The 26,467-nt window shown below is 41.5% G+C and overlaps 3 protein-coding genes across 7 annotated transcripts in view; 2 read left to right on the top strand and 1 right to left on the bottom strand.

Annotated features, from left to right (window-relative positions):
- Positions 1-1,894: 1,894 nt before the first annotated feature.
- On the top strand, positions 1,895-11,291 carry get4 (guided entry of tail-anchored proteins factor 4). Of its 4 annotated transcripts, XR_311427.1 has the most exons (10): positions 1,897-2,130; positions 3,069-3,147; positions 3,318-3,399; positions 3,738-3,887; positions 5,444-5,582; positions 6,731-6,871; positions 6,986-7,061; positions 7,293-7,365; positions 8,802-9,014; positions 9,994-11,291. XR_311427.1 is itself a non-coding variant. In XM_005721780.1 (9 exons), the coding sequence occupies exons 1-9, from the start codon at positions 1,991-1,993 to the stop codon at positions 7,555-7,557; spliced, it is 969 nt and encodes a 322-aa protein (XP_005721837.1). In that variant the 5' UTR covers positions 1,895-1,990; the 3' UTR covers positions 7,558-7,673. The 4 variants fall into 4 exon arrangements, 3 of the variants coding, with proteins under 3 accessions (XP_005721837.1, XP_005721838.1, XP_005721836.1); XM_005721780.1 differs by lacking the exons at positions 8,802-9,014; positions 9,994-11,291 and adding an exon at positions 7,469-7,673 and having other exon boundaries at positions 1,895-2,130; XM_005721781.1 differs by lacking the exons at positions 8,802-9,014; positions 9,994-11,291 and adding an exon at positions 7,833-7,988 and having other exon boundaries at positions 1,896-2,130.
- A 389-nt stretch (positions 11,292-11,680) lies between these two features.
- vps35l (VPS35 endosomal protein sorting factor like) lies at positions 11,681-21,878 on the bottom strand. Of its 2 annotated transcripts, none has more exons than XM_005721775.2 (30): positions 21,791-21,878; positions 20,017-20,116; positions 19,718-19,900; positions 19,521-19,640; positions 19,299-19,323; positions 18,944-19,020; positions 18,722-18,850; positions 18,556-18,640; positions 18,422-18,478; positions 18,188-18,284; positions 17,778-17,825; positions 17,503-17,596; positions 16,982-17,182; positions 16,829-16,875; positions 16,555-16,666; positions 15,690-15,806; positions 15,544-15,597; positions 15,373-15,453; positions 15,215-15,277; positions 15,033-15,118; positions 14,863-14,943; positions 14,680-14,743; positions 14,443-14,541; positions 14,285-14,362; positions 13,937-14,051; positions 13,649-13,788; positions 13,361-13,526; positions 12,335-12,453; positions 11,953-12,102; positions 11,681-11,851 (listed from the first exon to the last, which is right to left on the bottom strand). In XM_005721775.2, exons 1-30 carry the CDS (start codon positions 21,805-21,807, stop codon positions 11,753-11,755), a joined length of 2,904 nt encoding a protein of 967 aa, XP_005721832.1. In that variant the 5' UTR covers positions 21,808-21,878; the 3' UTR covers positions 11,681-11,752. The 2 variants fall into 2 exon arrangements, with proteins under 2 accessions (XP_005721832.1, XP_005721833.1); XM_005721776.2 differs by having other exon boundaries at positions 11,953-12,099.
- A 169-nt stretch (positions 21,879-22,047) lies between these two features.
- The window catches only part of zdhhc16b (zDHHC palmitoyltransferase 16b), an 8,124-nt gene continuing 3,704 nt past the window's right edge, over positions 22,048-26,467 (top strand). The window contains exons 1-4 of the mRNA XM_005721777.1: positions 22,048-22,110; positions 22,206-22,427; positions 24,341-24,651; positions 24,733-24,927. Coding sequence (XP_005721834.1) covers positions 24,382-24,651; positions 24,733-24,927 — 465 coding nt within the window. The 5' untranslated portion in view covers positions 22,048-22,110; positions 22,206-22,427; positions 24,341-24,381. The remainder of the gene's footprint in view (positions 22,111-22,205; positions 22,428-24,340; positions 24,652-24,732; positions 24,928-26,467) is intronic.

Raw genomic sequence — 26,467 nt, 5'->3', positions numbered from 1 at the left:
AGTCCCGACCGCCCTGCAGAGGAAAGAAGTGTTACACGCAGGCAGCTGGTGGAGCGTGTGATGGAGGTAATGGAGCTGAAGGGGCATTTTGTCCACGAGCTACAGAGAAGAGAAGACCACATGAGGGAGGTGCTGCTGGCTGATATGACCTCTGCACTGGCTAAAAGACTGGGATATATGTAGAGAGAGAAGAGAAGAAGAAAGGGCATTATGTGCAGCAAGTTGGAAAGATGGTGGAGGTGGAGGTGTTTGCCACTGTTCAGTAGTGGACAGTGGTATGTATTTCTAGTTTCCAACATACCCTAGATTGTTTAAAAATATATTTCATATTAATTTTTATATTCTTAATTAGATTAATTCATCAATTTTTCATCACTTTGTGTTCTCCAGACGGCTGTTTACAGCTACTAAATGCTTACATTTTTACTGTTTACTTTTCTCAGCAAAGTACTGATTGCTGATTATGTGGCCCAAATATTTAGCTGTAGCTGTAGATGATAATTTGTCTACCTGTGATGCATAAAAGTCACTGTTTGGAGAATTAGCATTTTATAAATGAATATTTTATCAAGTTTACTTCTGCTTTTCATTCTTCTTCCATAATTTAAGTGGGGAAAAAACAAACTACACTACAAAACCTACAAAAATATATAAAAATTTAAAAGAACTAACTTGTCTGTCACTTATAGATAGATAACAAATAAATGTACTCTTAAATATGATAATATGATAACATGATAACAAATAAATGTACTCTTAAATATACTCATGAAACAACAATCACTTAAATTTTTCAAATGTATGGCTGTCAGTCAACTGTGGTTACCCTGCTTTGATAAGTAAATTTTCCACAGACTTCTCTTGATAATGTAGCTAAAATGATGATAATGAATATAAGAATAGTGAAGCAGAGTTAGTTACATCAAGTATTCAATACACTATGTGCTCTTATACTTTCACTCCCAAAAACTACAGTCAGAGTCACCAAGTATGCCAAATGTCATCTGGCTAAATAAATCCCATTAGTACTAATATTGCTATAGACTCAAAACCACAACAAGAAAAAGTTGTTATAGGATATAAGGACGTAGGATTAAAGCCCATAAAATGTTTAAGTATTTTGTAGTTTACATGGTCTGAGAGGCACCTGGACCCCTACACCTCGTCTATTTTCAGGTTCCAGATTTATTCCAGATTCAAGGTTCAAGGTTCTTTATTTGTCACATGCATTCAAGTGTATTAAGACGCGTTTTTGACTGTTAAAAAAGTTGAGTGACAGATACAAGTAACTTAAGCTGTTCGGAAATATGAAATGATCCTCCTGTTGTTGTAATTACAGCAAATATCTATAGAAATGTTCTATCTGTTAAGTCTTTCTCTCTGATCTTTCCTGATTAGTAATGTTTCTCATATAGCTTTCTACAGACACTAGAAGAACAGTAACAGTACAGTCTGTAAGCATAACACATATCAGAAAGCTGGCTTTACAGCTAGCTATGACAATAAGTTCACCAGATGAGACACATATTTAGCATCTCTGCCACTCTACAAAACTATGATTTATTTATTCTTCAGTATAAATCCAGTTTTCAAGTTTTTCTCCAAATCTAGAGAACTCAATCTGTTATAGTAATTAACAGTAATTAATCAATTAAAGTCCGGCATCAGGATGCAAATATGTTACTTACTATCCAGGCATTTAATAATATATGCCAAAAAAAAAAAAACCCCGGTGAATCTCTTTTTTTTTAAAAATTATGTTTTTATTTTTATTGTTATTTTCCCTACAATTAACCTCGTTACCGTGTTGCCTCAAGCATCCTCTGCTGGTTACGAAAAGGTTTCAAAAGTTTTCATGCTTCCATAATTTTTTCACCTACTGCGATACACTGGCTACGGCAAGCGACGAGGGTCCATTAAGTTTAAAGCTTTCCGGGTTCACCCTGTCAACAGTCGCTGGGTGTGCTGCTGCTGCTACGGAGGAGCAACGATGTCGGAGCAGGAGTCTCTGAGGTGCTCCAGTGCCAGAAACCGTGGAGGCGTACAGAGGGTAGAAGGAAAACTGCGAGCCAGCGTAGAAAAGGGGGATTATTATGAAGCACATCAGATGTACAGGACTTTATTTTTTAGGTGAGACTTCGTTTTTACGCTTGTTCATTCGGTTATAATTGCCGTTTGGCTTCGAGGCCTGCCTGTTCCAGATCATTCTGCTGTCAACCTTGCTTTTACACCTGACTGTCTGTGATTGGTCTGCTTTCACAGCGGGCCCACCCACTCTTCGTGATCCTTGTGTTTGTTTGGACGGTCGCGTTTTCCATCTAGTCTCAAAACGGGACTGCTAACTAATGCTAGTTAGCTAGCTATGTGTTTGCTTTTGATGGCTGAAGTGTAGTTAGCTACCCGGACAATGCCTACCACAGATATTCTGCTTTTATGTGTAACTTGAAAGTCTCTTTATTCGTACATAACCGAATCTAGCGGCTAACTATTTTAGTAACTGCTGAGGTTGCAAAAACTTGTTAGTTGAAGATGTCCGGCTGAGTTAGCCAGTTAGCAACATTCTGCGCTGTGGCGGTCTGGACCGAGATGGCTGGACGTGTTATCGCTAGCAAAAGTGTCTTCATTCACAGCCTGTCCATTTAGAGACCTGAATAAGCCTAAGCGTTTGTTGAGTGTTCCAGTTTTTGTCATAAAAGCTCAGTCTTAACTCCCTGCTCCAACACTATGAAATCTGAGCTATATTTATTGCAATAACATTATTAGTCAATGTGCAATACTGCTTAGCTCCGTATCACCAGCTATCACCAGCTTTTAATTAAAAGGTGCTATAAACCTATTTGAATCCAATTTGAAAACGTTCTTTCTCTCACAGTGGGTGAGTGTTGGCCTGCTCATTCACTGGTTTTCATGATTGAAGTGTTAACACCTGGAAATAAAGGGAGTCTAAAATATTGTTTTCCTTCATTGATACCTGCTGTGAAAAAGAAGGGAAGCAGGACTGAGCTAGTGTGCCTTGGAAACGGATAGTGTCATCTCTTGTGTAATACTGATACTCTGTCTTGCATCAGGTACATGTCACAGGGGAAACATGCGGAGGCCAGGGAGCTGATGTATAACGGAGCATTGCTCTTCTTCAGCTACAACCAGGTACATGCAGCACCGAGTTTGTTAGAAAGCAAATAATTTTGGCTGTAATAATTGACTTGTTTTGTGTAATTATAATATTTTATAGTAGATCATTAACCCAAGTTCCAGACAGTTCCTGACGGTGTAGATTTAAAAAATGTTTTTTACACTTGCTGTGTTTTGGTTTGCAGCAAAACAGCGCAGCAGATCTGTCCATGCTGGTGCTGGAGGTTTTGGAGAAATCTGAGACAAAAGTTGAAGATGAAATATTAGGTGGGTGCAAGACTTTGTGTTTTAAAGTTTATCTACAAGACTTCTTGTAAATAGTGGTAAATACATTTTTTTTCTATTGAAATAAATATTACCAAACTAAAATCACATATAGAATATGTGCAGCTTATCAAACATATCCTGATCATTAACTGCTGCAATAGCTGAACTGTGGATTTGTGCTTCATATAATAAATAATTGATCAGCTAAATCTCACTTCTCTATCTGTGTGTATGACTGATTGCAAATGATGTAGCTATAAATCCTCATGATAGTCAAAGAAGTCTGCACAACAGGGCATTTCATTTATATTTCTCTGATTTATTTTTTTTTTTTTAAGAATGTCTGGCTAAACTGTTCAGCCAGATGGACCAGAACTCTCCAGAGAGAGTAGCATTTGTTTCCAGAGCCTTGAAATGGTCCACAGGAGGGTCTGGCAAGTTGGGTCATCCAAAACTACACCAGCTGCTTGCTGTCACTTTGTGGAAAGGTAAAAGTTGATCATGTTGATTATGTAGCGCAGAGAGTAGAAGGTTTTTAAATGTGCGTATTAAGATATCAGTAGACACCATCGGTTTACTGATAGTCTGTGAGATATATTGATTAGTAACAGTGAACCCATGACTGCAAAGTAATAATTAATGCCAGATTGCACACTTTGTGAATGGCTGATTGGCTTGATCAATAAAAAACATACAAAATGTTTCGATGCACATACACACTAGATTTAATTGTGGGTGTGTATGATGTCTAGACTACTCAGAGAAGACACACAACACCCTATTCCAAAAAAATTGGGGCTCTGTGTGAAATGTAAATAAAATCAGAATGCAATGATTCACAAATCACACAAGTACATATGTTATTTACAATAGAACATAGAAAACATATCAAGTGTTTAAACTGAGAAGAACCATTTTAAGAAAAATATTAGCTCATTTTGAATTTGACGGCAGCAACACATCTCCAACAAGTCTCCTCGAGCTGAGGAGAGCAGTTCTTTGACTCTTGGGAGAAGAATGTTAGCAAAAGGGTCCCATTCTTGTCTTATAGAGATTCCAGCTGCTTTATAGTCCTGACTGTTGCTGAAGTTTTGCTTCATGAAGCACTAAATGTTTTCAGTTGGTGAGTGTAATGTACTGCAGGCAGGACAGTTCACCACCTACATCTTCTTCATGCTGTTGTAGTAGTAGTAGCTGCAGTTTGGCATTGTCTCACTGAGATATGCAAGGCCTTCGATGTAAAAGACATCCAGATGGGAGCATATGTTGCTCTAAAATCTTTACAGAAAGATGAGATATTCAAAGTGTTCACAGCTTTACACTTAAGAACATTATTTTGACATTGTTACACAAGTTGTAGACTGTTTTTTGCAGATTGGTGAAACTCTGCCAATCTTTACATACTTTACTCTGCTTCTCTAAGATGCCCTTTTTAAAACCCAATCATGTTACTGACCGCTTTCCAGTTAGTTTAGAAAATATTCCTCTCACTGTTTCTTTTTGTGCCACTTGCATTTCCAGCCTTTTGTTGCCCCCTTTCCAACATTTTTGTTGAAAAGGGTGCAACATCCAATGTCTTTAAAACACCTTTGAGACATTTTAGCTGCCATCAAATTCAAAATGAACTAATCTTTTACAACAATGGTGCATTTTTTTTCATTTCAAACAATGGCTATTCTATTTTAAATAAAAGGAGTTTGTGGGTTTATGAAATCCCTGCATTTTGTTTTTATTTATATTATACACAGTGTTTCAACTTTTTTGAAACTGGGTTTAAAATTCAATAGCCTTGTATGTGTTAAAACATAGTGTCATCATATCACAAGGTCAGAGTGTGTCCTTATTCTAGAAACACGGGGCATTTGCTCCTTGTATCAGTCCGTCTTGACTAATTATGCTCGCATGACATCTTCTGTGTATAATGACATCCCGTTTGGTGTCTTTCCTGGTAATGTTGTTTTGTTTTGCTTGCTACATCATTACTGTCCTGATGTTGCCATCTTGGAAATTAAGATGTTGTTGTATTTTTCTTTTAAATCGTCAGAGCAAAACTACAGTGAGTCTCGTTATCACTTCCTGCATTCCTCTGACGGGGAGGGCTGTGCACACATGTTGGTGGAGTATTCAGCATCACGAGGCTTCCGCAGTGAGGTTGACATGTTTGTGGCGCAGGCCGTCCTACAGTAAGTGAACTGTCACCTTGTCACATTCTCAGATGCAAAATTAGGAAACGGGGAGGGAGCTAAATTTAAGTCTGTGAAGGTTCTCAGTCATCCAGGTCATCGAGCTAAATTTAACTGTGGGGTTTTTTTTGTTTTGTTTTTTGGAAAGCTGAGTTTGATTTCATTAGCTAAACCCCAGATCTGTTTGATCAAGACATCAGAGAGAGCTCCAAGGAGGCCAAATACAACACAAAGTCTCACATTTTCCAAAAAAAAAAAACATCTTGATGATCCCCAAGACATCTGGGAAATATTCTGTGGTAAAACTAAGACAGCATTTCATAAAAAGTTCACACCAACAGTCACGCATGGTGGTGGTAGTGTGATGGTCTGGAGCTGCTTTGGCGCCTGCATGACTTGCTGTAACTGATGGCACCATGAATTCTGCTTTCTCCTGAAGGAGAATGTTCGACCATCAGTTCATGACTTGAAGCTCAAGTACACTTATGCATCCCATCTCTGAATGATTAAACATTAATGAATAAATAACTCAATAAGTCACGGTTTTGGAGTGTCCTAGTCAAAGTTCAGACTAAAATCTGATTGAGATGTTGGGCATGACACTAAACAGGCAGTTATGACAAATGCTTGATTGCAGGTCTTGCAGCCAAAGATAACACAACCAGTTATTAGGTTAGAGGGCAATTCATCTGTGGTTTTCTAATGTTTCTGATTGGAGTAGGTGGCACTCATAGGAATCCTTTTGTGCAGAGAGTCACATGACATGCATTTTTATGTGAGTGACCAAGCGCAGAGTCTGAAACAGAAATTCCACCTTAACAGAGAAATTTGATGACAGTGCTAGTGATTCCTGTTATAAACTGGGGATTTAGGTTTTGTTGAACCAGCTAAATGCAAAAAAGCCTAGCTGTGTGGAGCTTGGTTTGCAGTTTACCCCTCAGGAGTATTGAGTATAGTGTCGGTGTTCAGAAGCGGTAGAAATGGAGAAAATGGTACTGACGCATCCATCTCCAACATGTCGACCAGCAGCTGCATCTATTTTTAGTCTGTCAGCCATTTCTTCAAAGAGGCTTTGAGCATCATTTACCTTTATTATCATGCCATCTCCATAACTCTCCCTTTCTTCTCTCAACTCTCAAACCCTCCAGGTTCCTCTGCTTAAAGAACAAAAACAGCGCTTCCGTGGTGTTCAGCACGTACACAGAGAAACACCCGTCCATAGAGAGGGGCCCTCCTTTCGTGCAGCCTCTACTAAACTTTATCTGGTTTCTGCTGCTGGCAGTGGACGGGTGAGGACAGATGTTGGGATTGTTGAGTTTGCTTATCATGCCTGACAGAAGTAAGCTTAAAAATGTCAGTGAATTGTTTTCATCATTTAGATGCTTTTTGTTTGTTTTCTTTAGGGGTAAATTAACAGTTTTCACAGTGTTATGTGAGCAATATCAGCCTTCCCTGAAGAGGGATCCCATGTATAATGAGGTGAGTGTTGAGCTGCAGCTTCATACTGTTTGTCTTTGCCCAGAATGTATGTAACAAATGACTACACCATGTGCACTAGGCTAACTTAACCTTTGAATTCATTTGGTTAAAGATGTTGGAGAAAGTCTGTCATTGAAGTCGCATCATGGGGTTAAACTGCCTGTAAACACAGACTCTACTCAGGTGTAATCCTCTCTTCCTCTCTCTCTTGACATTTTTGTGACTCCTCAGTATCTCGACAGAATAGGACAGCTTTTCTTTGGCGTTCCACCCAAACAGTCCCCATCGTATGGCGGACTACTAGGTGAGTTGGCAAACACAACTGATGTGTATATACACACACACACGTTAATAGACTTACCAGCAAGATGAAGAGAAAAACTGATAGCGATGTTTTTCATCACCAGCTACTTTTGAATGCGATGCTACCAAGAAACTACCTGAAGCCTCTGCATCATTTATGAAGGTGCTTCAAAAGCTATTAGACAAGATGTAAAATAACAGGCAGCTTAATTAAAGGAACTGTTTGTAGTCGTGACTCTTACCCATGTAGAATGTAGGCTGTCTGACCTGGTTTTAACCCCCAGGAACTTATATGTAAAAAAAAAAAAATGAGGGGAATATCATCACTGTAGTTTCAGTGGCCACATGGACATAAACACTTTGTGTCACCAGACCACCAAAAACAGTTTAAAAAGCTGGATATTAACCCTATCCGTTTCTATTTGAGATTTCTATTTCTCTTTTTTACGTCTCTGTTGGAATTTGAAGTAGGAGACTAATAAGGTGGCAGATGCTCTGACAGAAGGAGGCTTGTGGCCAAATACGAAAGAGCAGAAATGGAGACCGTGATGGATGGCTTAGCTTACCGCTGGAAATGTTTAATCCAAATCTTTTAAATTATTAAAGTTTAAATGTTTTCCTGCAGTTGTTTGTTTTTTGTGTTCCTTGTCAGTAAAATAAAGATATATTTCACCTTAGGGCTGTTCGATATAACGATATATATCGGATGATGATATAAAAACATCGTTTCATTTTGCGCTATCGTTTGTTTCGTGGTGTCGCAAAATAAACTGTTTACGGCAATATTTTTTCATCGTTCTGATGGTTACTGTAGTGGCTATATTAATTTCTTAAAGTTCTCTCTTTCTCTTATATTTAATATAACCACACTATGGAGGGACAAGCGCCTGTTTTTATTGCGTTGTTGTTAGCAACAATGACAGTAAAACCATTGCGTGTCCGCTTGTTTCCACATAAACCTTTCACAATAAAGCTCAAGATTCTGTTGAGACTTTTCAAAATAAACTGAGTGACGTAAAAGTATGCAGAGTACTTACGGATGAGAAGCAAAAAGAGCCGTCAGGTGCTAAAAAAATCAATCTTAGACTCAAACGTTAGAACAGGCTTTTCCCCGCAGCACGCCGTGTGATAAATACTCACAAAGAAACAGCGGCCGTTACAACTTATGTCTAAAAATGTATTGTTTGATGCATCAGTTAAAACACTCGACTCCAGCTACACGACACCCAGCTGGAAACACTTTACACAAGTCGAGCTGCCCGCGATTCACAGAATTTACAGAAAATGTTAAATTTCTGTGATTTATATTGTTATCGGGACGATAGATGTCTTATGACCAAAATCTCATATCCCGATATATCGCTCAGCCCTATTTCACCTCAGTTGGCTTTGCAGCAGCCTTTGAAAGCATGATGATTGCTGTTTTGCACCTTGCAGGCAATCTGCTGAACAGCCTGATGGGTTCGGGTGAGGAGGATGACGGAACTGAAGAACCTCCAGAGGACAGCCCCATAGAATTAGACTGAGCACGCAGCCTGGGACGAGGGAATCAAGAACAAACACACGAAAAATAATGAATAAGACCACCCAGCCTCCTTCCTTCAGGTCCACCGCGGGGTCAGGGCACGGTGGTGGTCTGTGATTTCAGAGGTGTGCTGTTTAACAGAAACATCATCTCTCAAATCATCCAGTCAAAAAAAAGCAAGAAAGAAAAACTATTGGACCGGCAAAACAAACAAATACAAAAAAACACCCCCGTCAGCACTGCCTGGACTGACAACGCCAAACTGCAACCTGTTTTTGTGTTGAACTGTTATATACAATTATTTTAATCATTTTTGTTCTTTAAGGGTGTAAGATTTTTAAACAAGACATCACAACTGTCCTCTCTGCTTGTGAAAACCTGCTCCTAGGAGGTAGTTGGAGTCTCAGTGGAGAGGACAGCATCACAAGTCTGTCTCCATGACATAATGTCGCAGATAAGAGGGTTTAGTTGACTCACAGCAAGTCTCCAACTTGCCACGGTATAGCTGCTGTTGGCGTTTTTCAACTTATTCCGTTACAGGTTTCTTCTTCATCTTCTTCTCTCAGTAGGATATTAAATTATGCTTTTTAGTTGAGGTCAGGTTTCAGCATCTCATCTGCGGTTTAATGGACATTTAAAAAAAAACCACAAAAAAAAAACCCATCAGAACTCTGAAGTTATTATCAGAGGTCACGTTGCACCTTAAACATCCACCAAACAAACCATTCTGCAGTGTCATTTCTGTTGTGTAACACTACTGCAAACACACAGCTGTCTGTATCAAACGGCTCCGTTGTTGTGTGGTTCAACTTTTTGCCCTATGCTGGCTGAACTGCTGCTGAGTTGCTTTAAATCTCCAAGATGAATTCTGCCCCGCCCAAAAAAAGAGAATAAAAAAACCCTCGGATTTGACTTTTTGTTCCAACTGCAAGACATCAAATTTTAAAGCACTTACACAGCTGCAAAAGTGACCTTTTTTTATGAAAGGAGTGAAATCGGACACTGTGAAACGAACGTTTGTTAGACTTAAACTTGCATCGCATGTTGTAAATTGCTAATATTTAAACCAGCTGCTTCACTCTCGTTCTCGCGTCTCTGTTTTAGGTCCAAACCAGGTTTTTCTTGGAGGCGGTGAAACATCAGTTCAGCCGGTGCGAAATAAGAAGCATGATTCATTCAGTAGCTGCTGCTTATCAGTGTTAAAGTCATCGGCCCTCGGAGAGCACAGCGTTCTTGTCTTTTGCTCACATCGAGAACTTCTCATTGTGACTTGTGATAACTTCAGGTCTTGTCAGTCTGTTTTTCGAAGTCCCAGTTGTGCTCCATGTTATCTGAAAACACCTTTTTCAGCCCTGATTATTTGAAAAAGGTGTGCAACACTTTTCCTTCAATAAATGGCAGAAAACTTGGAATGTCTACAGGTCTTCCAGTGTAAAGTAATCTTTATTTGGTTAAACATTTTTCTTCCCATCAGCAAAGAAACAGATTTTAATCCACATCTCTGTCGCTTTTTTTAAAACTGCAAAAAAATAAAGCGTCTCTGCTCTCTGAGGGCTGTTCTAGTTTACTTTTATGTAGTTACGTGTTGGGCTGTGGAAGTCCTAAAAGGCCAATATTAATAATAAAATAAAAAGAACAGCAAATAACCAATGAAATACATTAAAGAAACAAACATTAAATGGTCTGATAATTCAATACATTAATTTCTGGGGAACTTCAGTTTTTGTGTTTTTTGCATTTAAGTATATTAAATAAAATGAAGACAGTAGGTATGCTAATAAATAGCAGTCAGAATAATTTATTGAAACACATCATTACTGACATTCCCCACAGAATCGGGCAGCTGCAGAGGGACAGACTGAATAGTGTAGACGCTCCGTGTCGTCAGTGTTTATCTCGTGTTGGAGAGAGACCATTTCTTTCTGCAGTTGTCGTCAGAAATCCTCCTATTTAAACGGCTGTTGTTAGTCATGAAACATTCAGAACTAGGTTCATCCTGCTGGCTTCTGTTACCCCACAGATCCGGGTCCACCTTCCAAAAGGGAAATTCAGGCCAAAATGACTTTCAGGCGAGTACATCCAAGCACGTGTTACCGTGTTGTCAGTTACATTTTTACTCAGTGTTAATTTTTCACAGCATCCTTTGAGTTTTGTAAGCAAAGGGGAAAAAAATAATTTTGTTTTCTTAACCTGAAAGTCAGTTTAGTCAGATGTGTCCTGTTGTTACCAGGAAGAAGTGTGCGACCAAAGGCCTGCAGTGTGTGTCGGTGAGCGTCATCACGACTGTTTGCTGCTGTTTCTGATCATTTTGTCCTTTGAGAGCTAAAGCGAAGTGTTTGACTTTTCAGCTGTCACTAAATAAGAAAATAAACTACAACTGAGAAGAGTGTGAGAATGTGAAACGGCTTCCTTGTTGTTATTTATTTGCAAGCACTGGGAACTACAAAAATTCTAAGCTGGTAACAACAGCTAGCACCAGTGAGACAGAGGGGAGTTTCTCTGTGAAACCATTTAAACTTGTGTCATTAACTTGGGCTGTGAGGCTGCAGCTTATCAGAGGTTTAAAGGTGGTGGTTCAGCTCCTGATAAAAGTATGTGGGGTCCTTTCTCCCCTAGCAGGGCCTATTTTAGTTTGGTGGGAGGCTGTTTGTGTCATTTGCAGAATAAATCACTCAGCTGGAGGCCACCGTCTTGCAGTCTTGGACAGTCAACACACTAAAGGTGTCAAGGTGATCTGATTCAAGTACTCAGACTATATAAAAGTCTACACAAGACACAGAAAACAGGCATATAAAATTCCTTTGTTAGGTTTTATTTACACAAATTTAAATTGAGCAGTGTAACACGTCATTGAGTGTGGAGCTCAGGTGCGAGACTGCAGCGTGAGCCTCTGGACCATATCTGACAGATGAGTCATGTCCGGCTGCTGAGTCTGATGTTTGATGAACTCCAGAGTCCGAACCTGCAGCAGACAAAGATGAGAAGTCAGTGAGGCTGCATTCAGAAATACAGCAGATTTAAAGTGTACAGAGTGGGCCTCGGAGCTCTGAAACATGAACTCACGGAGGTGCGGGTCTCGCAGCATCCATGTTTGTGGCTGAGGTTCCAAAGGTTGACTGCCAGCTGGCTCAGCTTGTTGTTCCTCAGATCACCGTGAGCCAGCAGGACACCAAACAGGGAGAAGGCCAGAGCGCCCTGGCGGCGTGTGCTCTGCTGCAAGAGAGTGGGAAATGCATGTCAGCGTGGTTTTCCAGTTTTTGGTTTTCATTCCCACATGTACATGAAGGCAGGATAACTTTGGTTACACAGCATCCAGATTTTGGCAAGCTTGAAATCTGGATTTTCACTAAAGCCAGATTATTTTTCTTTAAAATAATTCCTTCAGCCATGGAAGCAGTTGCGTTTTGTTTTTGAATTTAGACACATCTAAGCACCGCATCCTCACCTCATCACGACCGAGTGTCTTCAGGTGGTCGAGGATCTGTCCAATCAGAGTCTCACACAGCTTGTTGATCTCTGATAGGAATTTGGGATCTCCGCCATAGAGCGTGTCATTAGAATCCACTGAGCCAGGAAACAGAATAATTAGATTAACGGGGAAAACTCCTCACTGTCTTACTACAGATGAAGACAGAATTATTATTACCCCCCTGTGGAATTTGCAGAACAAGGGACTTTAATTTTTTCATTTCCTTAGCATTTCTAAACATACTACTAGTATGTTTATACTATACTACTACTGCTTTTTATTTGTGGGGTATTTACATGTCTATCTAAAACATTGTAATATGTAATAGTAATACATTAGCTAATACATAATATTAAATAAATTATATATATCTCTATATATAAATAAAATAAATTATATATCTATCTATACACACACACACACACACACGTATCTAATATCTAATAACCATGTTAATAAAAAATCTTAATAAGATTGAGGACGATCAGTTACGATACACAACAGTAAGTTGTAAGTTTGTGTGTTTGTGGAGATGTGCTTGGTTTCAGCCCCTGGCGTCTGATCCAAACCGAGATAAGTCAGAAGCATGTAGCAGATGTCATTAAATGAAGATATATTATTTCTGTGGTAATACATTATTCTCTCTAAAGTCACGTATTCTGTAATAAGACTGATCCAGTGGTTCAGGAGTAGTGATCTTTTGGATTTCCAATTTCAAAATATAGCTTTCTTGGCAATAGAGAGATAAAGAAGAGCTTGAGAGATTCCTTTAAAAAAAATAATGGACTGGAATCCCTCTGGAGACGTGTGAGAGACTTGTTGAAAACAGCACTGTCCTCAACTGTACATGTGACAAGAACAGGAAACGTCACAAGTAAAAGCTCAACGCGTGAAACTCTTAACTTTTAGGGCTTACAGAAATTAGCCTGGGGAAAATCTGTAAAAGTCTGTCTTTGTTAGAGCTCTCTGATGTCAATTCAGTGTTTACGTGTGTGCCGTTACCTTTGGGGATAGAGTACAGATAGGTTTCCTGGCTCATGGCTGCCAGCAGGGGCAGAGCACTGATGTAAACCCGCACCTTTGCATCGCTGTTGTCTTCCCAGGTATAATCCTGGACCATGTTGAGCAGACCCCGGACTAAGTAGAGCACCCCATGCTCTGGATGGTCCTGTTAAAAGACAACAACAACAAAAATCAAAACATTTGTCAAGCTGAACTGAGACAAAAATGGGCGATTACAGGTGTGGTCCGTCTCCTGTAAACCCACCTCTGAACCGTAATGAACCTTACCGGGATAACCAGCAGCGTTGCCAAGAAGCTGTTGATAAAGTCCATGAGGAAGCTTTCAGAAGAGCGAAGTTTTCCCTCCACGCTGATGGAGCGAGGAACCTCCGGAAGAATGCTTACGGCTGCCTTTAGGAAAGCATCGGCTGGAAGAAGGAAGGTGGAGAACGAGTCAGAAAAGGCGTGGGAAGGACAAGAGAAACAGAAATGATCGCAATACAGTAAAAACATTAGGGACACAAGTTTTGATCAACTAAATCTTAAACTTAAATCTCGAATGAGACACCTACTCACCCTGGGACAGACACTGATTGGCCAAAGCAACCTGACCGGACAACAGGTAGAGGCTGAGTCGACTGAAGATGCTGCTGAGAGACGGGATGGTGATGAAACTGTAGGCGGCACATGCCTAAAAGAGAGAGGGAGAGGAAAATTTCATGCAGTGTTATTTCTGTAAGACAGGCCTATAAAAAAAGCTTGCTAGCATTAGGTGATAAATTAGCATTAGCCAAAATGCTAATGTTGACTGTCTTTTATATACAGTCTGTGGTTTTTTGACTTTTCCTTTGGCATTGCTAAAAAGTCATCCAACAGGAACGTACGGTGATGTGAAAAGATTAGAGACTGCATGTGTGGACTCACTCTGACGAAAGCAGCTGTCTTGCGGGAGTGATTCCCTCTCATCACCCTCCTGGTCTCCATGGCCAGCTGGTTCACCGTCTGTAAACGACAAGGTTACATGAAGGAGATGGCGTTGTGGCTTCTGTCACTTAATGCTGAAATGCCAAACACAGGCTTACATGAATGAGTTGCACCAGGACAGGCTCCAGGTTACAGAAGGTGGCTCTAGCCTCCACACAGAAACTCAACTGCTGCTCAAAGTCACGACTAAAGGAAACCTGAAGTGCAGAGAAAAAAATTTTAACCCCAAAATTGAAACAAAAACAACAGATGCAGATCAAAACAATGCAATACAAGAGGCCGAAACAGCAGTTGTGATTGTTGTTGACATAATATAATAGATGTGATAATCTCACCATGCGGATGAAGCCGATGATCAGCAGAGCCAAAGATCTTTTCTCGTCTTCGAGAGTAAGAGCACTTCAAGACGAAGAGAAAAATAAATGCGTTACCGCACGAACACAGCTGAAACGACGACTTTAAGTCACAGATATGAAAGTAGCATACGTCTGTATAACACACACAAACGAATACCCTACTTGACAGAGTCGTGCATGGTCTTGCAGATGTGCAGCATGGCGTTGAGGATCACCGGGTCTCTGGTGAGCTCCACCTGGTGTCTAAAGGCCAGAGAACAGAGTAGAACATCAATACGAAATATCAACGTTTCTGCCACAACTCTCAATAATCTCATGACTTGAACTCTTACTTGATGAAGACCTCCATGATGGATTTGCAGACCTCCACCCTCACGCTGTCCTTCTGGAACATGTCCAGGAATGGCAGGAATCGCTCCTGAAGAACCGAAAAGAGCAAAAACTGAAAATGTAGCTCGACTTATGGCACTGGAATCACAGTTTCATCGTTGCAGCTCAAGCTGTAGAAGCTCACCATGGAGAAGAGGACAGAGAAGTCGTGGAAGTAGGTGAGGATCTTCCTGATCACCGACTGCAGCTACACGCAGAACAGACACGAGACAGTTAGTACAGAGCAGAAGGAAAGAGGAGGGTGGAGAGTAGCCGAGATTCAGGGAAGCATCGTGCACCAACCTGAGGGTAGGCGTCCTCGAATGCTCGGTCAGGGGTCATGTGTTTGATGATGTCAGCCAAAATCGTGTTGACCTCCCGTTTCTGACAGTCACGCAGCGAGAGGATTAAGAAAGGTAGTGCATTTCCAAAACATAAATAAATAAAATTTGTGTTTGACTGCTTTCTACTCACTGTAAAGTGTCTGCAGGTAAACTCCACCCAGATTTCAGCACAGTTGATGTAGTCCTGCAAACCAAAATGAGATTTTCAGTAACGATCTGGAACATTCTGGCAGGAATAACGGGACCTTTTGAAAACTACTGTCAGCGGTACAGAACCTGAGGACTGCGGACTTTGGTGATGACTTTCCAGGCTTCATTCAGGATGGTCAGCCTCTCGGATTCTGGAGGATCGGCAGACGCCAGGCTGCGACCCAGAGAGCCAAACAACAGATGCTGAAAAGGAGGCAAAATTCATTCCAAAAAGATTTAGACAATGACCTGAACATCTGCCTCTATCCTTTATATATTTTAATGACTTTATTACCCAATGAGATTGATTTTTCATACTCGTTGTGAATTATGTGAAGGTGTAATGACTACTTTTTCTTCAGCTTTTATAAACCTTCCCATTAAATTATTGGCAGTAAGGAATTTTCACCAGTTGATTGTGTTGACTATAATCCTGCAGGAGCTGTAGAGGAAACAAAGAGGTTTCATATCTGGATCTGATCCAGCCATCATCATGGGAAAGGAGTGGAGAGAATTTGTCATCAGTGTTGCTGTTTGAATCCAGCTGGAATCAACACACTGTCTGGATTCCTCCATTAGCTGATGCAGAGGCCATGTAACTGTGGCTGTAGACCTTCTGCATCACTTCCTGCACATACAGCTGAGCACATCAGTTTCATTTCCACTGACCTCATACCAACACTACCTGCATTCATTTTAGCTTTGAGCTCCTTATTGTGTCCATATTTAGACTTTAATTCACTGAGCTCTGAGATGATTTTTGTGGTGTAATTGTTTTCCCTTTCCAAGCTGTTTTGCTCTGGGATATTTTAATTGTGTTACTGCCAAGTTGTTTTTCATAAGTATTTTTTATCTTGTACTTATTTCCCCACATCCAATAAACAGAAGATGACTTCTTTGTTTTTAACCAAGGTAAGAAAAAAGATGCAGTGAACATGAAACGTTCTCTGACCTTTGGGAAGCCGGCCTCGTCGCAGTCTTTGATCATACCGATGAAGTCTGTGGCTCTGGCTGCAACAAACTCTGGCCTGAACGCCCTCATTACTGAATTCAAAAGCAAAGCACTGTGGGAAAGCAAAGATGAACTAGTGCTGTGCCATACATTCTGTGACAACTTTAGCTAAACCCATGCTAATAACGGTCATTTCTATGAAATAAAAGGATCGTGACACTTCCAGGTAAATCACATGACAAGAAACAGCTACTAATAATTTTAAAGCACTCACTTGTTTCCCAGTTTTTTGCATCTCTCCATCATCTCTGTTAGCAGAGACTGAAACAGAAACACAAGCAGCATTAAAAGCAGAAACATCACTGAGGTTGTGCCCCTGCGACGCTCTCACCGAGCTCCACTTTTTCAATAAAGTCTAAGTAAATACCTCTGGAGCTCTGTACGCGATACACTGCAGGATCCAGCTGATGGCAGGTGAGTAGAGTGTCAGGTACTCGGGCATCTCCACCCTCTGCAGCACCAGCTGGGCCCGGACGTTCTCGCTGCTGATCTGTCGAAAAGTGCCGAGCAGGTCGAAGAAGTTGCGGTTCAGGCTGTCTTTCAGGTGGGGGGCCACCTCCATGCCCACCTGGAAAGAAGGATATAGGTGTCAAACAAACAAAACCTACAAAGCTGGTAAACAGGGCAAGTCAAAAATAGCATTGTTCATGCATTTGCAGCATTTTTTTATGGCAACTGATCTGGACAGGAGGAGTTGCAATATGCTCACTCAGAAAAAAGAGGCATCAACGACAAACGACAGGAGACAGAAATAAGTCATAACATGAAGGAGAGAAGCTGGGGTCACAGTGGGTTGCAGATGTAGCAACAATAGCCTAAATAGGACACCCCACAAACACAATCAGCAAGGTAGGGAAATTAAGGAAAGACGAGCAGAGTCCATCTCACCCTGCAGAGGTAAGCTCTGGCATATGCAGCCACCAGAGGGTCTCCAATCCCTCTGACCATGGCAGTCAACCGAGGAAGGGTCTCCTGAATGCCGCTGTGGACAGTGGCAGGACAGATGGTGTTTTCTTTATGTCAAACGATTTAATTCCAGTTTACAAACATGGTTGATGCATCACAGCTATTAAAATGACATTTTCCAAATATTATTGCTAAATCTTTACGTATCCTAAAGAAAAATCCTTGTGGAAACCGGCTGATAAACTGTGAGGACTCACGATTTGTTGAGGAACCGGTTGCACTTGAGAATGGCAGCTTCAACATAGCTGTATCACGAGGTTAAAGAACCAAATTTACATACAAATTACTTACAAACATACATAGCTGAGCCACTTTGCATTTAATCGTTATTATTAATATCTGGTTCTCTTTCAAAGTTTGTGTTTTTGGCCTGTCTCCCTCCCCACGCCTCTAACCGGTCACAGCAGATGGGTGCTCCTCCCTGAGTCTGGTTCTGCTGGAGGTTACTTCCTGCTAAAAGAGAGGTGAGGTGACTGTTGTTGAGATTTGGTGCTATGTAAATAAAACTGAATTGAACTTTATTTTAAAACCAGGTCTGTGAGTGAATGAAACTCCAGCCAAAAGCAGACTATGAACAGAAATCCTGAGTGAGGGTGTTGAAGGATACAGTCTGGGAAGGAGCTCTCTGATGGAGGCGATCTTGTAGAACCAGTTGAGGCACGTCTCCTTTGCGGTGTCATTCACATCTTCAACTGTGAAATTATCTGAGGTGGCAAACAAAAGTCAAATGTGAATTAACAAAAACTAAATCAATGCAACATGACTTCAGAAGGTGCAAGGATCGTCTAAATGCTCTGAAGAATTTTAAGCTTTAAGTTGATTGTCAGCTTTTCCACTTTACCTGGTAAAGGTCGTGGGTCTGAACACATGGTCCAGATCCTGTCGTACACCAGCCGGCCTGCAAACAACAAGGACCCGAGTCACAAAACTTGCACATTGTTCAGGTTCAACTGTGGAAAAAAAATCTTTACTGACCAAATGTGTCAAGGATATCAGTGATGAGAACAAATTTGCTGGGGTAGAACTGGATCACCGAATTGTCAGACAGAAGCTTGGAGCACTGCAGCACAGATCACAGATCAGGGGTGATATTTATTAAGGCGACACCAGTTAAAATGAGCACCAATGAAATAAACATTACCTGGATGACAATCTTCAGGGCTTTGACCTTCTGGTCAGAGGACCAGGCCTCCTTTAGGGACTGGTTCAGCTCCTCGATGCGGTTGGCGTAATCCTGTTGCGAGAGGTTCAGCAGCTCTCTCTGGGAGCCCTGCACACACACACAGGCAAGAAGATCCAATAACATCCCCCATCGTATTTCTTGAAAGAATAATGCAAGGCCAGCCAGCAGTGGGACGCCTACCTCCTCTAGATCATCCAGCTCCTCCAGACGAGTGCGAACCTTCTCTGAAACAGCCGATCCTTGACTGGTGGCTTTTCCTAGTGAAAACAGGAAGTGATGTATAAGTTGTGAAGTTAAAGACCAAATAACAACTTAATAAGTGATGCTGACATTCTTTTTGTTTGCCCATTTTGTTTTTGCTGCCATTTATGGTTATGATAGACAGAAAAAAGCAATTTGAAAGGATTTAGGTAGTAAAATAAATATATTCTGATGCTGTCACAGGATTTATTGATACTACAGATAACTATAGACATTGAAAGCATTCAGAAATTTTTTGAAATCATTATATGTGATAGAAACAGGTTGCTCTTACCTCTGTCAGAGCCTATGAACAGATTCTATGGAGAAAAAACAAATTATAATTAAATTTTAGAACATCAAAAAAGTGCTAAACTCTCTTAAATATTTTGTTAATTGGTGAAGCCATCAGGTTCATTTCCACTATGTTTTCAAGCAGCATTAAATTATGAGACAGCAGGCCCTTGGGTAAGAGGTAAGCATAACAACAGCCTTGCTGCTACGATAGAGGACTCACTATGGAGAGTTTTTCGGTGGTGGTGAACCTGGCCAGGATTTCCCCTCGCTTCAGTGACCAAGGTTCAAAATCTGGTCCCACTGCCTCTTCTTCCTTCTCTCTCTTCCTCCTCCCCAGGTCCTGAAAGCACATCTTTATTTAGCGTCACTTTCAAATGAGCACATGCTTCAGGATTTACATTTGTCCAAGTCACTGACTCCTGTGGAGCTGCTGTGGGACATGGGTGGCGTCTCGCTGGCCGAGGCCGCGGCAAACATGGACAGGGGGTCGGTCCCGTCCAGCATGGAGCTCAGAGGGTCTGGCGGTGCTGAGGAAGAGGAGGATGAAGAGGAAGAGGTGCTGCCTTTGCGGGTCCCACGGCGGGTCTTTGTATCGGTCACCTGGACGGATTGAGAGAGGGTCAAACCTGTCACAGGCCCATTAAAAAAACCACAACAATGTTTCTGCATGTTTTCAGTGAATTAAAGCGAATAGAGATGCAGCTCAACACTGATACCATGATGGGTTTGAGTGGGTGGTAGTCTCCAAAATCGACAAGAGCGGCCTCAAGACGACACCTCTGCAGCTCTGTGTCATAGTTGCGGCCATGCGAACGCCTGGTTGCAAAAGAGATAAGACAGCTTTTTGGTCCTGCTATCGTTGATAAAGCACTGACGAACATGACCCAGTCACACAAACAAAGCTAAACTAATTATGACACAACTCTGTGAAAGAAAGGCATAGAATGTGTGAAATTACAAAGAAATGTCTGATTTCATCGTCTGTGGTTCATAATTAAAAGTCTAAAAGAATCTGGAGAAATAAACGTACAGGAAAGTGAATGGCTGCTACATTTCTGAGAAATATGTTGGATATCTACACTGATAAGGACTGTGTAATGGGTAAGGAGTGAAAGGATGGTACGTTATCAACCTACAGATGGCTAAAAGCTTCAAAACACACAAAATTTGATTGCACTAACTCAAAACTGTACTCAGTAGCTTGTATAGCCCCCACATGCTTGTAGGTATGTCTAACAATGTTGGGGAATGCTCCTGATGAGATGATGGATAGTGTCCAGGGGGATCTCCTCCGAGATCTGGACTAGGGCATCACTGAGCTCCTGGACAGTCTGAGGTGCAACCTGACAGAGGCAGTTGGACCAAAACAAAGTCCAAGAGGTGTTCTACTAAATTTAAGTCAGGCAAGTGTGGAAGCCAGACATCGGTATCATCTTCAAGGAACTGCCTGCATACTCTCAACACACGAGGCTGGGCATTGTTGTGCACCAGGAGAAATCTGGGACCCACTGCACCAATGTAGGGCTCAAAGGTTTCATCTTGATACCTGATGGCAGTCAGGGTGTCACTGCCTGTATAGTTAGAGTGCACGTCCATCCATGTATATGTCTCCCAAAAGCATTACTGAGCCACCACCCACCATACCACTCACAGTGAACAACATTACAGGCAGCATCATGTTCTCGATACCTTCTACAGACTCTTTCATGCCTGTCACATGTGCTCAGGGTGAACCTGCTCTCATCTGTGAAAAGCACAGGGTGCCAGTGGACCTGCCAGGTCTGGTACTCTATGGGAAATGCCAGTGTAAATGTCACAGTGCTGTGCAGTGAGTACAGGGCCCACTAGACCATGCTGGACAATCAAGCCAGCTTCATGCAGTTTGTTTCTGATTGTTTGGTCAGAGACATTGACACCAGGGTCCTGCTGGAGCTCTGACAGTTCTCATCCTGCTCCTCACAAAAGAGCAGATAGTGATCCTGCTGATTGGTTAAGGACCTTCTCCGGTCCTGTGTCCTGAAATCCCCTCCATGCTCTTGAGACTGTGCTAGAAGACATACCAAAACTTGTGGCAGTGGCACGTATTAATATGCCATCTTGGAGGAGTTTGACTACCTGTACAATCTCTGTAGGGTCCAGGTATCTGCGGCCAGCAGTGATAATGACCCAAGGCAAATGCAGAACTAGTGATAAATCGTCAGAAAAGACGAGGAGGGAAAATGTCGTTATAAGCCAAATCTACACCGTAACCAAAGAAGGCGTCTGATTCAAAGTCACAGTCATAATAATACCATAAAAAGCTTCTTCGTCTTTAATGTTATGTTGCAAGCCTGAAAAAGTTGACATTTAGTTTACGACGCTAACTGAACATTAAACGCACGACAATCGTATCTACACTACACGCGTGTGCTTAGGCGTGGCTCAGTGTTTAAATACTAAAGATTTAAGTTGTTAATGAACCGTTTGTAAAATAAGAAGACAACATCTTACCACTGCACTGCAGCCATTTTTCTGCATCATATGACACCTCAGGCCTCAGCTCGGAAGTTAATTTAATTTGGGTGGTTTTTTTCCACAGTCGAGGGGTTAGTTAAATATCTATCGCCGCCACACTTAATGGATACCGCTGTGAATATGTATTTAAGTTTCATTTATAATTTTTTACGAAGACAGCGTGATTTAAGAGGCATTTTAATGAACTATCGCAAAATACAACTTCATTTCCCAGGATATATTGCGAGCTTTCGACGCACTTTCGCCACAGAAGAGAACAAATAGACAGGAGGCGCCACTTTGGAACAATATACCGGGTAGCGACTTTTTGTGTTTAACGCTACTGATTTTACCATAATTCTGACTGTTGCTGTTAACTCCTGGCACACTTTTCCTTACAAATATTTTCCAGATATTTCGCTAGCGCTCCAGTCCAGAAGCCAGAACAGAACAAGCTGCCAGCTTTGCTGCTGTCAAGCAACTCATCTCGTCAATACACGATCTTCTTCGTGAGTCTCGCCGCTTACAGTCTGATTGCTGCAGTTAGAGGAGTAGCTGCAGGTTGGTTCCAGTTCAGCCGAACCATGACCTGACCGTGGTACTGCAGGTCTGTCTGCCCAGTTCTCCTGACCAGGTACAGTCTAGCGATGTTAAGTTTGGCTCGGGGCGGCAAATAGTTTCTACTAAAACAAACACGTAAGGCTGGCGTTTGGAAGCGGCTACGGTTAGCTAGCAGCTAGCCAGCTAGCGTTAAAGTGTGAGATGTCTGACTGTTTGGATATGATGGACACGAGTCAAACTGGTTGTAGTCCTGTGGCCATTAGTAATACTGTTTTGTCTTTTATATGTAGACTTCATCAGTCATAACCAGTCACTGTGAGAAACATGTTTTGTTGTTGTTGTTTTAAAAATAATAATAACATTAAAACCAATAGCAGAACTGTGATTTGATAAACTTTGAACTGTGGTGGGGTCTGAGCACAATGTATGGCTTACATGTCAAAGTGATGACCAAGTGGAGACCTCTTGTGTTCATTTGACTCAGCCGGACCTTCCTGTGAAACATCCATCCGTTTCCATTCATCCAGCAGCGCAGTGTAGACGCTGGTATGATGATTTTTATAATATGATAGCACGAAAGTGTTCTTGTGATCTCACTTCATGACAAGCTGAAGGTGGCAAAGAGTCAGACTCTGATTCACAGTCTCCATTAGTTTTATAACTTGAAGCTGAAGACGTGAAATAAAAACCTTTCATCCAGCAGCATGATCAATAATGCGCAAACCACATCACGGTCACTAAAGCTGCTATCAAAGGGACTGAAGACAGGGCTATACTTAAGATTATCTCCGTGTCTGTGTTTAATTAATCAGTTTCAGAAATGGTGAATGATATTCTTTGAACATTTCCAATATCCAGAATCCAAAAACATGAAAAAGCAAGCTGCTGACTACAAGTGAAAAATATCAGACAATCCCCCCTCCTCCTCTCTGACTCACAGAAGACAGTGCAGAGGAAGAGGACAAAGTAAAGCTTATTATAGTGAGACTGTGAGGTAGTGACCTTATTCTATCTAAGTCCAGATTTCGGGCAGCAGGTTGCCATAGAGACTGCTTCTTCTCCCATGAATCCCCCATCTGTGTGGCACGATCTCCTTCTGTCTGTCAGATACAACCATGCACGTTAATATTATGCCCTTCAAACACCCTTCAGACGCCCACCAGCCTTCCTGTGCAGTGGTGAGACTCGTTCAACTTGTCACACAACCAGAAATCGTGTTCGCTCTCTTTATTGCTGAAGTAAAGGAAGTAAAGGCCCTCTCAACAAGAATTTGTCTAATGTTTCTGTATGTTACATGTAGTCCCTGACTTATGCGATTATGTTAAACTTGACAGATCTGTACATGTCACCTGTTGCTGGATGTCCCGTCTTATTTTCATCTTCTTTTAAATGTAAATAATGAGAGATGCGCTCTCATTATTAATGCCATCCTGTTTTGGAGAACCTGAACAAGTCTTATCTGTGTAACCAATACTCACTTTCATGACCCGATGCTCCAGGATCAGGTGGCCACTTTATTTTCCTTAAGACGTCCGTTTGCGTTTCCCTCTTATAAGGTTACCAATCTGCATCTCCCCTGAGAGTCCCCAATAGGTTTTTGGCCTGCAGATGAAGATTTGCCTTCAATTATTAAGAGGAGAAGTTTATTTGTAGGGGCTGATGGGCGTAACTCCTTACCTGATAGCCCTTGTCCTTGTGTGCTTTGATGGGCATATGTCACACAGGAGATGCTGTTACTGTACTTGAGTAACTTCAGTGTTTTCTAGGGAAAGGGAACACTTTCTGGGAAAGGGATCCCTTCTCCTCTATAAAGCTCACTAGTCTTCCTGTTGCCTGCCTTCTCAGATACACTGGGAGCTCTCAACAAGCACTCAGTGGCGATGGAAAGCTCCGCATCTGTCAGGCTGCGTTACGAGGAGCTGCTGTTTTATGCGGCCTGTGTTTCTAACTGCTGGTCTGTGTGTCTGTGTGTCTGCGTGTGTTTAGAAGGCAGAGTGTGTAGGAGGGGAGGCAGTGGCGGTGGTGGCATGCGTGTGAGCAGCAGCTGGAGGTGGCAGCTCTCCCGAGCCATGCGACTGGCGCTGCGCTGGTGCTGGCTGTGCCGCACGCAGAGGGGGGGCCAAGGCGGGGGTACCAAAGCGGGGATCGGCGGCAGGTTGTCAGAGGTGTGGCGTTACAGCAAGCTCCTGCTCAAGTCGCTGTACTTCAACAGCCTCACCAACTCAGACACTCTGCTGGACTGTGCTTTTGAACCCGTTTATTGGATTGTGGACAACGTGACCCACTGGTTTGGAGTGGTAAGCTCACTTCCCTCCTCTCTTGATTCCCACGCCTGCTGCTGCTTTCCTTAATCGTTTTTCCTTCTCTTACCCTCCCAGGTGTTTGTCTGTCTTGTCGTCTTGCTGACATCCTCAGTTGTGGTCATTGTCTACCTGTTTGTCCTTCCCATGATCGTCAGCACTTACCCTGCACACTGGATTGTGTGGCACCTCTGTTGTGGCCACTGGCTTCTCATTATGGTGGTGTTCCATTATTACAAAGCGACCACCACCTCTCCAGGACACCCACCAAAGGTAGGAGTCACACTCCTCAGAGGCTGACATAGTGACTTATTCTGCTGCCATCATTGATTTTTACATTTTTTAAGTACAAATGTGAATACTTTTTAACATTTAAAACATTTCTTTTTTGGTTTATGCGTTGGTTTGTAAGTATTTTTTGAGATAGGGTGATTATATTTCAAAGACTGTAATTGAATTACTTTTTGAATATTAACAAATCATAAAATCATAAAGTAAAAATCTACATACAAAAGTATTTCTGATTTCTTAGGGTTTTTTTTTTTTTGCATATTTGTCACACTTACATGTTTATATGTTACATAACCCAAGAAAATGATTTTTTTTTTAATGATTTTATTTAATTAGGCAGAAGTTATCCAAACTTACCTGCCCCTGTGTGGAAAGGTAGTTGCCTCCTAAACCTAATTAACTGGTTGTGCCACCCTTTGTAGCAAGAATTGCAGTCAAGCATTTGTGATAATTGGCTATGTGGCTTTCTAATGGCTGTGGAGGAATTCTTTTGATTCAGTCACACTGCACAGGTTTTGAGCACGAACGGTCGGTTTAAGGTCATGCTAAAGCGTCTCGATTGGATTGAAGTCCAAACTTTAACTTGGCCGCTCCAAAACCTTCAGTTTGTCTTTTTCAGCCTTTCGAAGGTTGACTTGCTGGTGTGTTTACCATTGTCCTGCTGTGTTCTTGAGCTTCAGGCAATTAACTGATGGTTAGAAATTCTGTGTTAGTTTTACGTCAGATGTAACCTTTTGTCTCATCAGAGTATTTGCCCAAAAGACTTGGGGATCATTAAGATGTTTTTTGGCAAATATGAGACGGGCCTTTGTGTTATTTTTGATCAGCAGTGGTTTTCTCCTTGGATCTCTCCCGTGGAGGCCATTTTTGCCCAATCTCTTTCTTATTGTTGTATCATGAAGTCTGACTTTAACCCTTTAAAGCTGGTCAGAGCGGGCACGCTCTGTTTTGCGTAGCTATTTTTAAATCCCGGTAGAACTGCAACCAGGTAAGCTAGCGCAATAATTTTTTTTGCATATGAAACCAGAGGAGTTGTACTGACATCTTATGCCATCAGCTTGTCCTAGGTCACAGTTTCCTTCCACATATAGCTTTGCAAACATGGCATAAAAACCACTTGCAGCAATAAAAACACAATATTCCAGAAACACGCTTTACCGATCCGATCAGCTGTTCGTAACACTTCCTATGTTAGAATAGATCATCAGCGCAAACTATCGCACGTCCGCCATTACCTGCCCGAAACCGGAAGTGACGTCATTTTCTCGGAAATGTAGTTTTTCACCTTCAGGGCCCCATCAGCCTATACTGGTGTTTTAAAAGTTATGTTTGACTTTATGACTTTCTGTGTCGTTTCTGGGATGCTTAGAAGTCATATTGCACTGCTGGAAATAGTTTATTTTGATGCATATGCGGTTTTTTTGCAAATTTGCATTATAATATTTATTTTCGTTTTTCCTGTAGTAAATAAAAATTGGTGTATTTCCAAAAATAAAACTATGAAGACACTCAAAATAAATTT

This window comes from Pundamilia nyererei, unplaced genomic scaffold (genome assembly GCF_000239375.1).
Source record: "Pundamilia nyererei isolate P.nyererei 1_Seehausen unplaced genomic scaffold, PunNye1.0 scaffold00005, whole genome shotgun sequence".
Lineage (NCBI taxonomy): Eukaryota > Metazoa > Chordata > Actinopteri > Cichliformes > Cichlidae > Pundamilia > Pundamilia nyererei.
The sequence above is the reverse complement of the archived record's forward strand: the minus strand, read 5'-3'. Positions and strand labels throughout refer to the sequence as shown.